The 13,728-nt window shown below is 50.2% G+C and overlaps 2 protein-coding genes across 6 annotated transcripts; one reads left to right on the top strand and one right to left on the bottom strand.

Moving 5' to 3' along the window:
- Window positions 1–1,446: 1,446 nt before the first annotated feature.
- Window positions 1,447–7,903, bottom strand: LOC306800057 (erythroblast NAD(P)(+)--arginine ADP-ribosyltransferase-like). Of its 5 annotated transcripts, none has more exons than XM_079301855.1 (3): window positions 7,793–7,903; window positions 2,418–3,204; window positions 1,447–1,835 (listed from the first exon to the last, which is right to left on the bottom strand). In XM_079301855.1, exons 2-3 carry the CDS (start codon window positions 3,169–3,171, stop codon window positions 1,744–1,746), a joined length of 846 nt encoding a protein of 281 aa, XP_079157981.1. In that variant the 5' UTR covers window positions 3,172–3,204; window positions 7,793–7,903; the 3' UTR covers window positions 1,447–1,743. The 5 variants fall into 5 exon arrangements, with proteins under 5 accessions (XP_079157981.1, XP_079157978.1, XP_079157980.1 ...); XM_079301852.1 differs by having other exon boundaries at window positions 7,825–7,901; XM_079301854.1 differs by lacking the exon at window positions 7,793–7,903 and adding an exon at window positions 3,761–3,989.
- A 2,714-nt stretch (window positions 7,904–10,617) lies between these two features.
- LOC306800059 (NAD(P)(+)--arginine ADP-ribosyltransferase 2-like) lies at window positions 10,618–12,319 on the top strand. Its single transcript, XM_079301857.1, is given in 5 exon segments — window positions 10,618–10,831; window positions 10,833–10,910; window positions 10,913–10,960; window positions 10,962–11,508; window positions 12,186–12,319. Coding segments are annotated over 5 exon segments (834 nt in total). The 5' UTR covers window positions 10,618–10,753; the 3' UTR covers window positions 12,269–12,319.
- The last annotated feature ends 1,409 nt before the right edge of the window (window positions 12,320–13,728 follow it).

Here is a 13,728-nt window from a genome sequence, read left to right as displayed (position 1 = left end):
ATAAAAACGAGACAGCTCTTCAACAGAACGCTTCTTCTTGCCGCTTTGAAGAAGTCATGCATGTTGCATTATTCGCTGTTCCTAATCAGACAGTGACACTGAGGGGCATCAGCAACTGCTGGAACTAAGTGGGGCAGTGATCTTTATCTACTTATCTCTGTGTGAGATATCTCCTGTTAATGGGTCATCTGTTTAAACCAAGTGAGGCACTCATCTTTATCTTTTTCACAAACCATCTTCCCCCCAGGAGATATCTCCTGTTAATGGGCCACTGAGTCCCAGGGTATGGCTGATAAAATTCCATCATCCCACTGGGAGATGTTCCAGCCAGGGCAGGAGCCAAGCCTTCCCTACTTAGATAAAAACTGAGATTTGGAACGCCAGAGCAGCCTTTCCACTGGATTCCAAAGGAAAACCAGACCCTTCCACATCATCCCTGGATTCCAGAGGAAAACTGCACCTTCTCCAGGAGCACTGCTCCAGCTGAACCACATCTACCACTGCAGGAGGATGCAGCCACCATTTAATAAGACTGCTACCAACACCCTGAGAGACTGACAGGGTATCAGCTTGGATTCTGATTCTGGCAATGTTTTGGGTTTGTTCTTTGTAATACTGTATTTCTACTTTAATTTTCCTAGTAAAGAACTGTTATTCCTAATTCCCATATCTTTGCCTGAAAGCTCCTTAATTTCAGAATTACAGTAATTTGGAGGGAGGGGCTTTACATTCTCCATTTCAAACAGAGTCTTCTGCCTTTCTTAGGAGACACCTGTCCTCCAAACCACAACAATAATGAAGAGACGAGACACCCATTTGATTCAAGTATGAAGTCGATTTTCTGATTTCACACATCAATATACCCTTTTCTAACTCCAGCTAAAAAATAGCACAAGCACACAATTGATTTTTCTCAGTAACATGATTTAATCAGAGTTGTGCACAGAGCCTCTGCACGGACCTCCACAGATCAGCACACCAAGCACACATTTTGCTTCTCCATTCAGGGCTCTGCCTCTGCTTGCCAGGGCTTGTGGTCTCCCAAACTTAGCACATCCACTTCAGCCTTGAGTTGGCTAGTGCTCTCAGCCCTGTCCTGCAGCGGTTTTGGTACAGAATTTTTTTGATACAATTGATATGAAACATGTGTTTAGTGGTTTCAAATTGTTTTGAATAGTTATGATAGAATAATTTTATGGAATTGTTTTGAAACAATTATTTAATTTGATAGAATAATTAAATACAATTGGTTTTGACAGAATTATTTAATGGAATTGTTTTGATACAATAATTTAATAGAATTTTATTGATACAATTTATTTGCAATGATTATTTAATAGAAATTTTTGGCAGAATAATTCAATATAATTGTTTTGATAGAATGATTTAGGTGAATTGTTTTCATGGAATCATTTAATGGAATTGTTTTGTTACAATTTTTCTGATAGAAATATTTTATGGAATTTCTTTGCACAATGACCTTGGTGGCCACGCTGGCCACTGTGGCTGCGGTAGCCTTGTGGCTCAGATGGTCTCAGATGTTGGTCCCACTGGCCTTGGTCCTTATAGTGACCATGGTGGACGCAGTAGCCAGAGTTCCAATTGTGGCCGCAGAGACCTCATGGAGGCCATGATGGCCAAGGTGGCCATAGAGGTGGTGGTGGCCTTGGTGGCCTTGTTCTGGCTGTCCTGGTTGTCTTGGTGATCATGGTGGCCACCTTGACCACAGTGACCCTGGTGGCCTCATGGCTCAGAGGATCCCTGCCACCACTGCGAGGGCTGTGGTGACCAGGAGGAGTCCTCTGAGGTGGTTGGGGTTGTGGGGATGCTCCAACCTGGGGAATAAAGAGGGCAGTCAGGGGGACCATGGGTGAGACAGGGGGTCGGGGACAGCAATAATGGGGGCAAGGGGTGGCAAAAGAGATGAGGGCCATGAGGTGACGTGACAGGGATGGCAGGGGAGGGTATGGGGGGATGTAGGGTCCAGGGAGGTGAGGGAGGTCATGGTGGGATTGTGGGGTGACAGGGGGCAGGGCGACAGGGGGTTACAGGGGGAGCAAAATCTTTCAAAGGGTGCCATGGGGTGACAGGGGATCAGAGGGTGTCATGGGGAGTCCTGGCCCACCCACATCCAGCACACAGGGTTTGTCCCCACAGCACTGTCAGTGGAGAGGATGGACAGGGTCAGAATGGGGGCGTCCCTCTCCCTCTCCCTGGTCCAGATGTGCAGGTTCCTCATCCCTCTGCCCTGTCCCCAGAATTGGTGTCCCCAACACAGGCAGTCCTTGTCCCCACACACACCATGGGTGCCCCTGTCCCTGTCCCTCATCCCCAGTGAGTGTCATTATCCCCTGTGCCTCATCAGGGCTGTCCCCATGTCCCCAGTGGGTGTCCCCACGTCCCCAGGCTGTCCCCACCTGTCAGCCACTCGCAGTTGTATTTGCTGTAGGTCCCCATGGAGTCCAGGTGGATCTGCACCTTCTCCCCATCCTCAATGACGTCGGTGACATTGAACTGCTCGAAGGGTGGGATCAGCACCTCAGCCACGTCAGGATGTTCAGAGAACGCCTTGATGTAGGCACCGTGACATGTCTTCACCTGGAACACCGTGGTGCTCCCAAATTGTTCAGCGACACTTTTGAGAAGTGACGACGACACGAATTGACCGAACCGGACGATGTCGCCAGGCTTTGCCTTGTACAGGATGGAGTTCACTCCCCAGAACACCAAATGACATTTCTGCTCTTGCTGAGCAGCCCTCAGCGTGGCCAGGGCGTCGGTCAGCAGGAAATGCAGCGTTTTGAAGTGGAAGTTGTCCCGGTATTCCTGGGGGGAGCGCCCGGCCACTCTCACATTCTCGTTGAACTGCACATACAGGTCACTCATGGTGAAGGCCATGAGGGCAATGGCCTGGTCTGAGGATGACAGAGGGGACACAGGGGACCCCCGACTCTGCCACTTTTCCATGGCCAGAGGCCAGATGTCGGCGAACAGGGTATTGTTCTGGAACTCAGAGCTGTTCAAGGTCGACAGCTCCACCTTCATGGCAGAGCCACAGCCCTGGTACTGGTCATCGAAGGAGTCCAGGGCCATGTCCAGGGACATTTCATCAATGGCCATGGTGGCCACGGTCATTGCCAGCAGAGCCACGGTGAGAGCCAGGAGGGCCATGGAGGGGAGAGACCAAAGGGACCAGAGTGGACACTGAGGGACACAGAGGGGACAGGAAGGAGACATTAGGAGGATTCCTCAGTGTGGGACTGGGGAGGGCAGTGGGGTCAGTGCAGGGGAAAGAGAGGAACTCCTGTCCAGGAGACCCCTGGACATGTCCAGTGTCCCTGATCTCAAATCCTGGGGTTACTTTTGCCTCCCCAATATCCCCCAGCCCCCAGGGACACCAATCCCAATCCCACAGTTCCATGGCTCTTGCCCCTGCCTCCCCCAGGAGCCAAATCCTACTCCCATGATTACAAATCCCCTCTGCCCACCCTAGGACTGCAGCCCAAATTCTGGGGTCACTCCCTGAGACCCCCAGTGTTCCCCTCAGCCTGTCTCCAGACTCCAATCCCACTCCCTGTCCCCAATTTCTTTGGTACCACCCCAGAACCTCAACCCAAATCCGAGCATTACCCCCTCCCCCCATCATGATTCCAATCCCACTCCCAACATCCTGTGCCACCCCTCACTTTCCCCCAGAGCACCCCAGGACCCCAATCCCACAGTCCCATGTTCCCCCAAGTGTCCCCCCAGCCCCTGATACCGAAATCAGCCGCAGTGAACTCCCTGACACACCTGGAGGTACCAGAGAACCGGAATTCTTTATCAGCTGGGACTCACAGCGGATCTCTCCTGCTCCTGCAGCTCAGGGGGGCTTTGCACAGGGTATTTATTCACCCTAATTATAAATATTCATTAAAATGGGCTGGTAGCTAACAGAAAACCAGGACTTTTCCCGTAAATAATTTGCATGGCTCTGCCGTTTTTAAGATAGAATTTTATTGCCCTGGGGAGCCATAAAAGGGGCTTCAGCGTGAGGTTTTCCCATAGAGCCCCAATATATTGCCTCAACTCACCTTGAACTTTTGCTTTTGGTTGGTGCTGCTGCTTCCGTGTTACAGAACTTGCCTTAAACAGGAGTTCCTTTCATCTCTTTTGCCACCTGCTCCAGCCACGTTTATTCTGCTGTGTCCCCACTTTTACATCTTTCTATGTTTTACACTACTTCATGTTTCAGCCCTATCCAGCACCTTCAGGGCAACTGAAACTTTCTCTTCTCTTTCTTATTTCTCACTCCCCAGGATCCCAATCCCACGGTCCCACATCCCCCAGTGCCCCCAGTCCCACTCCCCACTGCTCACTGATTTGTTGTCACACCCAAGACACCTAATGGGGTCCCCTACCAAGGCACCCTGTGCCTGGGGATGGCCTGTTCCCATCCCATTGTCTCCCACGAGGTTTGCTGGTGCTTCTCTCCTTCACCAACTGCAGCATCTGTTGGGGTAGGACTGGACTGGTTATTGGGAGTTACCACCCACCCACCCACCCTCTTTATTGCGGGCTCTTTGATAAGAAGCCAGTTTTCAATGTGCCCAATTCTCTCTAGGCCTCCCCTATGGGGGTGAAATTAATTTATCAGGTGTGAGGTTACACCTCTGGTGCTCTTAGAGACCAACTTTGTCAGGTTATCTTAAATGAACGAGGAGCGAATGGTTGCTAAAAGGCTGTTTATTGCAAAGGCACATCAGTTTCAAAAGCAAAATCACAGACATTCAAGTCCATGCTAAATTTTGGTGTAGAGTCCTAGATAGAAGTAGAAGGTCCTGGGAAGCTGATGTTGCTGTGGCAGTTCCTGTCTTCTTCTTGGGGTGTGAGTGATGGTGGTGAGTGAGCAGGAACGAAGCAAATCAAAAAGCCAATGGAAAAATGCAAAAGGCAAAAAGCAGTGGCAGAAAGCACCAACTGTCCCATATGCATGTTCCTATATAGAATTTTCTCAAAGAGCTAAGACAAAAACTCGGACCATCACTCCTTAACCTATCAGAATTCCAGTTTCTTAACATGCCAGGTTATGTATAAACTGCACATATCGTCTATCTTGTTCTATCTGAAAAATAGAAACAACATTCTTACTAAAGTTTTATTATGTCTAAATCTATGCTACTGCAGCCTCTATGGAAACATGACTATCTAAGTTTTCACTAGAACTCACACTTCTACTCGGGCATCTGAGACCTTCTACTCACTAAAAGAACTTAAGCTCATTGTAAAACTTACTGACTGACTTACTTACTTATCCTAAAGCTTAAACTTACATCTCTACTTTGTGGGTGAGTGCCTTAACGTACTTCAATCCATTCAAAGGCTTTAATTCAATTCCTGTATTATAATTTCACTCTGAAAAATTCAGAGAGATCCCCAGCTCCTTAACTCCAAGAGATAACACCTTTTTAACATGTGGAAATAGAGCCTGGAAAGGGATACCAGGAAAGGCTAAAGAGGGTCTTGTACATTTGGCCGACTGTTTCAATCTTTACAACATAATCTGACAGCTCTGCACAGCACAGTGTGAGCAGAGCACAGCACCTGTACAGCCGAGATTGTGACTACATGTGGAAGTTTGGAACCTTGGAGCTCAAATTTTTGCCTCAATTATCCCATCCATTGGAATGGCCCACACATTGAAAACCCTAAAGAACCTTGGCTGTTGGCTTGCAAAACAAACTAACACTACTTGCTCCACTCTGACAGGTTTATTAACAGATGTTGATAGTGTAGGGCATGCTACTATAGAATAGAGCTGCTATTGGTTTTTTTGTTTTAGCACCTGGCCATGGCTGTGAGGACTTTGAAGGCTTGTGCTGCATCAACCTTTCTGATTGCTCTCAATCTATCCACGCTAGCATACAGGCCCTCCAAGACAATGTCACCAAATTAAGAGATGTGTGTGATAACGACTGGCATGGACACATACTCGGAGGATGGGGACTTACAGGCTGGATTAAGCTTTTAGTGAAAGCAGAATTTTATATTTCAGCTTTATTACTGCTTTTAGTAATATATTTGCTTTGTATCTTGCAATGTGTTCAGAGGCTGATTGATAAGCCAACAAAGAAAATCTTATTGATGGAACAGAACAGGGAAGATGTGGAAATACAACTAGAGAGCAGAACTGCGAGCACTGCTCAGCTTGTCACAACCAACAAGGATGTGTTGGCCGTAGAAGGCCACAAACCTTGGCAGGAATAAGCAGGATTTTGAAGAAGAAATGTAAGAGATAACAAAGTGCTTGGTGTGAGGTGCTGAGCACGCAGTTTTGTGGGGAATCGTGCAAATTCCTGCAGGTTCCTGGTTAGCGTAAAGCGAGGCAGAGACTGAGCAATGTTATTTAGTTACAAGTGAGCGATATTGGCTGGATACATGAATGTTATTGGTGGGCTATTTTTAGCAGTAGCTGGGTAAGTATATAAGCTCTGCATTGTGTATCATTTAAGGGCTTCATGGCTCAATGCAAGCACAGCATGAAGATACTGACTCCTCATTACCACCCCCATCAGGTGGCCATGGTGGCCATGGTGGCTACAGTGATCACAGTGACCTCAGTGACCTTGGTGGCCTGATGGCTCAGAGAATCCTGGTGGCCATTGCCAAGACTGTGGTGACCAGGAAGAGTCCTCTGAGGTGGCCAGGGGCCGTAGGAATGCTCCCACCTGGGTGACAAAGAGGGGGGACAGGAACCATGGGAGAGTGAGGGGGTTGGGGACGGACATGATGAGGACTGCGGGTGACAGGAGAGATGGGGGCCATGAGGTGACAGTGACGGTGTAGGGGTGGGGTTGCAGGGGCCACGGAGGTCAGGGGGTTCAGGGTGGGAGCGAGCAGTGACTGGAGTCAGGGTGGCAAGGGTTGGTAGGGGATCAGAGGGTGCCATATGGTGTACCACCCCACCCATGTCCAGCACACAGGGTCTGTCTGCACAGCATTCTCCGTGGAGAGGAGGGACAGCATCAGAATGGGCCTGTCCCTGTCCCTGTCCTCTCCATGATGTGGGGGTCCCCATCCCTGGCCCCAGTCATGGACATTCCTGTTGTTAGGTCTGGTGTCCCCAGCACAGGATGTCCTTGTCCCCACCCACACTATGAATACCCCTCTCCCTGTCCCCCATGCCCAGTGAGGGTCATTGTCTCCTGTGCCTCATCAGGGGTGTCCCCTGTCACCCTGTCACCCACCCGCAGTTGTATTTGCTGTAGGTCTCAATGGAGTCGAGATGGATCTCCACCTTCTACCCATAAGGAATCATGTTGGTGATGTTGAAGTTCTCAAAGAGTGGGATCAGCACCACACCAGCTTGGGATTGTCAATGAATGTGCTGATGTCCACGTCATGACACGTCTGCACCTGGAACACTGCGGGGGTCTGCAAATTCTTGATGTCACCATAGCTCCCTCAGCCCCCCCAAGGACCCCAACCCAAACACTAGGATCACTCCCTGAGACCCTCAGTGATCCCCTCAGCCTGTCCCCAGACCCCAGTCCCACTCCCAGTCCCCAATTACTTTGGTGTCACCCCAGAACCTCAACCCAAATTCTGGCATCACCCCCTACCCCCACAGTGACTCCCACTCCCCCTATGACCCCAATCCCACTCCCACCATCCTGTGTCCCCCCTCACTTTCCCCCAAGCATCCCCTGACCCCAATCCCAATCCTGTGACTACCCCAGTGCCTCCCCAGACCCCAATCCCACAGTCCTCTGTTCCCCTCAAGTGTCCCCAGTGTCCCCCCAGCCCCTGATACCGAAATCACCCGCAGTGAACTCCCTGACACACCTGGAGGTACCAGAGAGCCGGAATTCTTTATCAGCTCAGACTCACAGTGGATCTCTCCTGCTCCTGCAGCTCAGGGGGATTCTGCACAGGCTATTTATCTACCCTATTTATAAATATTCACTAAAATGGACTGGTAGATAACACAAAACCAGGACTTTTTCTGTAAATACTTTGCACGACTCTGCCTCTTCTAAGAAATTATTTTATTGTCTTGGAGAGTCATAAAAGGGGCTTCAGGTCATGGTTTTCACTGAGTGCCTCAATATCCCACATCACCTCGCCTTTACCTTTCGATTTTGGCAGGCCTTGCTCCTTCTCTGTTCCTTCTGATCAAGACATTTTTAAAAGCACTCCACCAGTCTCCTGAGCCTCCCCCACAAAGGAGACCTCAGAATGAGCTTTGATTTGGACTCCTGAGGAAGGACACGTTTTCTGTAAAACAACAATGGCCCCAATTTCTGCATCTCCAATGGGATTTCAAGACTTTAACAAAGCCCTTTGAGCTTCTGTGTACCAACAACAGCACCCAACCTGTGGGTTCTTTTCAAAACAACTCGATCACAAAACCACTGTGAACCACAGCAGAGACTGTTCTCCTCGTCCCGGGGGCCAGGACATCCAGTTTGGGACAGAAGTTTATGGTTTAGTCGTACAGTTTACACTCTGCTGGCCATAACCACAAGAAGATGTGGAACCAAGGGCAGAGTTCACAGTGTCTCAAAGAGCTCTGGGGGTGGCAGCAGAAAAAAGAGCAAACATAGAAACTCACTTGAGATCTGCTTTGGGCATTGCTCATGGCCATGGAGCCACATGGAAGGAAGAAATCTATTCTCAGCACAGGGATCTCTGTTTAAATATGAACAGGAAATATTCTCCTTCCTTGATAGCAGCTCAAAGGAGGGGCTGTACCACATTCGAGGGCACAGCAGTTTGACGATTGCCAAATCCGTGGGGGAAATGGCCTGGCAATAAATCACCCTGGTGTTAACTTCTGATAAAGGAATTTCACAATCAGAGGTGAGGCCTGGATAGAGTTGGGCAGATCGAAAATTGGTTGATTATCAAAAGGCCCCAATAAATAGGGTGGTTTGTTGATAACTCCCAATAACCAGGCCAGGCTTACCCTGAATGATGCTGCAGTTGGTGAAGGAGAGAAGCAGCAGCAAGCCTCAGGGGAGTCCATGGGATGGGGAATGCTGTGCAACCTCAGACACTCAGTGTACCTAGGACAGAACTGTCAGGTGTGTTCCAGAACAATGCCAGGTCTGTTTTAAATTAACCCTTTGAGCTCCAACCCATCATACCCAGGGATTGCTGAAAGAGGAAACACTCCTGGGGATTGCAGGAAAAGAGATTTTCTGAGCTACCACGACAAGAAAGGTTCAGGTATGCCCTGGAATAGGTGGAGCCGTTTTTAGGGGGCCCAGAACTTCTCCTGCCACACCAACACTGCCAGAAAACATCTACAAGACATGATCCCCAGGCTCAGGGTGCCTACAGGGATATCATCGGGTAGGGGACCTCATTTGGTGTCTGGGGTGTGGCAGCAACCCAGTGAGCAGTGGGGAGTGGGACTGGGGACACTGGAGGGATGTGGGACTGTGGGATTGGGGTCCTGAGGGGTGACAAATAAGAGAGAGAAGAGAAGAGAAGAGAAGAGAAGAGAAAAGAGAAGAGAAGAGAAGAGTAAATAGAGCTAGCAGAGAAGAGAAGAGAAGAGAAGAGAAGAGAAGAGAAGAGAACGAGAAGAGAGAGAAGAGAAGAGAAGATGAAGAGAAGAGAGTTTCGGTTCTATTCAGTGAAGGTGCTGGATAGGACTGCAGGGTGAACTAGCAGGAATCATAGAATATGTAAAAGTGTGGAACCCGCAATATAAATGTGGCTGGAGCTGGTGGAGAAACAGATAAAGGGAACTCCAGTGAGGAGATTGTGGCAATTTCTGAAACACAGAAGCTGAATCACCGGCTAAAATTGAAGGTCAAGGTGAGTGAATTTGGGATATTGGGGCTGTCAGGGAAAACCACGCCCCAAAACCACCTTCCAGGACAATAAAATAATTTCCTAAAAGAGGTGGAGCCATGCAAATTAATTGTGGGAAAAGTGCTGGCTCTGTCTTAGCTAAGCAGCACATTTTTATGAATATTTATAATTAGGGTGGATAAATACCCTCTGCAAAGTTTCCCTGAGTTGCAGGAGCAGGAGAAATCCACAGTGAGTCCACGCTGATAAAGAGTTCTGTCTCTCTGGTATCTCCAGGTGTGCCAGGGAGTTCACTCCAGCCAATTTCAGTATCCGAAGTTCAGGGGACACTGGGAACATTTGGGGGGGACAGGGGACCATGGGGCTGGGGTATGGAAGGGAGGACACTGGTGGAATCAAAGGACTGGGATTGGGGTCATGATTTGCTTTGGAAAAAGTGAGGGGGGGGGACAGGATGTTGGAAGTGGGATTGGTGTCATGGGGGGGCTGGGACACACTGTAGGGGCAGGGGGTGATGCCCATACTTGGGTCTAAGTTCTGGGGTGGCACCAAAGAAATTGGGAACTGGGAGTGGGATTGGGGCCTGGGGACAGGCTGAGGGGAACACTGAGGGGCTCAGGGAGTGACCCCAGGAATTGGCTGTGGTCCTGGTGGGGCTGAAGAGAATTATATCATGGGAGTAGGATTGGGCTTCTTGGATGGGCATGGTACTGTGGCATTTGGGGTCCCTGGGGGCTTGGGGACTTTGGGGAGACAAAAGTTAACTCAGGATTTGGGATCAGGGACCCCAGACATGTGCAGGTGGTCTCCTGGCCAGGAGTGCCTCCCTTCCCCTTGGGCTGATCCCACTGCCCTCTCCAGTCTCTCACTGAGGAACACTCCCAGTGTCACCTCTGTGTTCTTTTTGTGTCCTCCAGTGTCTGCACTTGTCTTGTGGCCTCTCCCCTCCATGGCCCTCCTGGCTCTCACCCTGGCTCTGCTGGCAAGGACTGTGGCCACGACACTCTATGTGGTGAAGCCACTGGACATTGGCCTCGGATTCCTTCGATGACCAGTACCAGGACTGTGGCCCTGCCATGAAGGAGGCGCTGCCAGCCCCTGAACAGCTCTGAGTTTCCAGAAGAATCCTCTGTTTGCCCAGGTCTGGCAAAAGGCATGTGGCTCAGTGGCAGAAGTTGGGGTCCCCTGTGTCCCCTCTGTCATCCTCAGACCAGGCCATCGCCATCATCGCCTACACCACGAGTGACCTGCAGCAGGAGTTCAACAAGGATGTGAGCACAGCCGGGAGCTCCCCCCAGGAATACCGGGACAATTTCCACTTCAAAACGCTGCATTTCCTGCTGACCGACGCCCTGGCCACGCTGAGGGACACTCGGAAGGAGCAGGAATGTCTTTGTGTGCACTGGGGGGTGGACCAGTACAAGTTCAAGGCAAATGAAGGTGACACCGTCCGGTTCGGTCAATTCACGTTGTCAAAGCCTTGTGAAGGAGGATACGAGCTCAGTACCACCACGTTGTTCAGTGGGCCCACATGTTATGGTGTTGACATCCGAGCATTCACTGGAAATCTCAACAGTGAGAATGTGCTGATCCCACCCTTTGAGAAGTTCAATGTCACCAAAGTCATCAAGCATGAGGAGAAGGTGCAGATCCTACTCAATTCCATCGGAACCAGCAGCAAATACAACTGCGAGTGGCTGAAAGGTGGGGACAGCCTGGGGCTGTGGGGACACCCACTGGGGCCATGGGGACAGCCCTGATGAGGCACAGGGGACAATGACACTCTCTGGAGATGGGGGACAGGGAGAGGGACACTCACGGTGTGTGTGGGGAAAAGGACACCCTGTGCTGGGGACACCAATTCTGGGGACAGGGCAGAGGGAGAGGAACCCCCCACATCTGAGAGGGAACAGGGATGGGGACGCCCCCATTCCGACCCTGTCCCTCCTCTCCACAGACAGTGAAATGGGGGACAGGGATAGGGCCTCCACAACTGGGAAACAACAGGGACAGGGACAGGGACAGGGACAGGGACAGGGACAGGGACAGGGACAGGACACTCCTGTTTCGGTCCTCTCCGTCCTCTCCACAGACAGTGCTGTGGGGACAGACCCTGTGTGCTGGATGTGGGTGGCCTGGGACAGCACAGGGCACTCCCTGAATCCCCATGGAACCCCCTGTCACTTTGACCCATGTCATCCCTAAGCCCACCACGACCCCCCTGACCTCCTTGGCCCCTGCACCTCACCATGCCACTCCCCCCACCCTGTCACTGTCACCTCATGGCCCCCATCTCTCCTGTCACCTCCAGCCTCTGATATTGCTAGCCCCAACACCCTCACTCTCCCATGGTCCCCCTGACCCCCCTCTTTGTCCCCCAGGTGGGAGCATCCCCAGGGCCCCCAGCCACCTTGGAGGACTCCTCCTGGCCACCACAATGGCAATGGCCACTGGGATCCTCTGAGCCACGAAGCCACCAAGGTCAACAAGGTCACTGTGGTCAATGCAGCCACCATGATCACCAAGACCACCCGGACATCCAGAGAAATGAGGTCACCAAGGCTACCTAGGCCACCACTGCCACTATGGCCACCTTGGTCACCACGGCCTGCATAAAGTCACTGTGGCCACCACTGGCCCTGTTGCCACTGCAGCCACCACAGCTACCACAGCCACTTTAGCCACTGTGGCCACTGTGGCCACCAATGTCATGGTGCAAAGGAATTCTACTAAATAATTATATTACATCAGTTGCATCGAACAATACTATTAAATTGTTCTATCAAAATAATTCTAATAAATACTTGTATCAAATAAATTGTGTCAAAACAATTCCTTTAAATAATTCTATCAAATCAATTGGTTCAAAACTGTTGGTGTCCAGGGTGTTCCCCTGGCTTTCCTGGGTGCCTTGAGATCCTCCTGGCAGGGTCTCAGAGGTCCTGGCATGGTGCCCAGGGATCCTGGGGAATGGACTTGGATCCCTGGAGAAATTTGCCTACATTGCAAGAAGAATTACAAATAGCAAAAATAAGTAGAATATAAATTAAACTGATAGAAACTAGAAAACTGAATTTTTAGAAACGTTTATATTAGGGAGGTCGTGGCTAACATGGAGGATTTTGGGTGTCGCATTTCTCTTCCTTCTTCTTCTTTAAGCAATCCATGTTGAGTGGCACCTTGGCATTCTTCGATTGGTTTGAGACAGAACTGGACAGGACAAGGTAAAGGTCTTGCATTGGAGAGTAATTGTAAACATAAGCACGTCATTTGTAGTATAAAAGATAAGACCTGCCTCTGGCAGAGGGATTCAGTCATGGACAAAGAGCTGGGCAGACCGCTGTCAGCTAGAGAAAAATTCCTTAGATAAGAAACTGTAAACAACCATGAAAAAACATGAAAAACAGCCTACAGCAATTTCTTTGGAGCTGGGAGCTGGGAAAAACCTAGACTTTAAACCACTGACATGTCTTGCCATGGGAATCTCAGGTCAGACAGCAACAAAACCAATTCTATTTAAGAATTCTGTTAAATCAGATCCATTAAATAATTCTGTCAAAACATCAAAAAGAGACAATTCTCAAGCAGGGCTTGAACACAGGACAGGAATCTCTGTCTGAGAGGGGACTGGACGTTCCCAGGGTGAGGTGCTCAAGGGGGCATCAGGAGGAGAGGGGCCAGGAGGTCAAGGAGTGGCCGTGCCCCTCTGCCCTGCCCAGTGAGACACATCGGGAGTGATGTGTCCAGTTCAGCCCAGTGCTGTGTCCAGTTCAGTTCAGTGCTGTGTCCAGTTCAGCCCAGTGCTGTGTCCAGTTCAGTTCAGTGATGTGTCCAGCTCTGTCCGGCACTGTATCCAGCTCTGCCCAGTGCTGTTGCCCGTTCTGCCCAGTGCTGTGTCCAGCTCTGCCCAATGCCATGTCTAGT

Source organism: Erithacus rubecula, assembly GCF_903797595.1.
Source record: "Erithacus rubecula genome assembly, chromosome: 3".
In the NCBI taxonomy this organism is placed as follows: domain Eukaryota; kingdom Metazoa; phylum Chordata; class Aves; order Passeriformes; family Muscicapidae; genus Erithacus; species Erithacus rubecula.
This window is presented reverse-complemented; position numbering and strand designations above follow the sequence as displayed.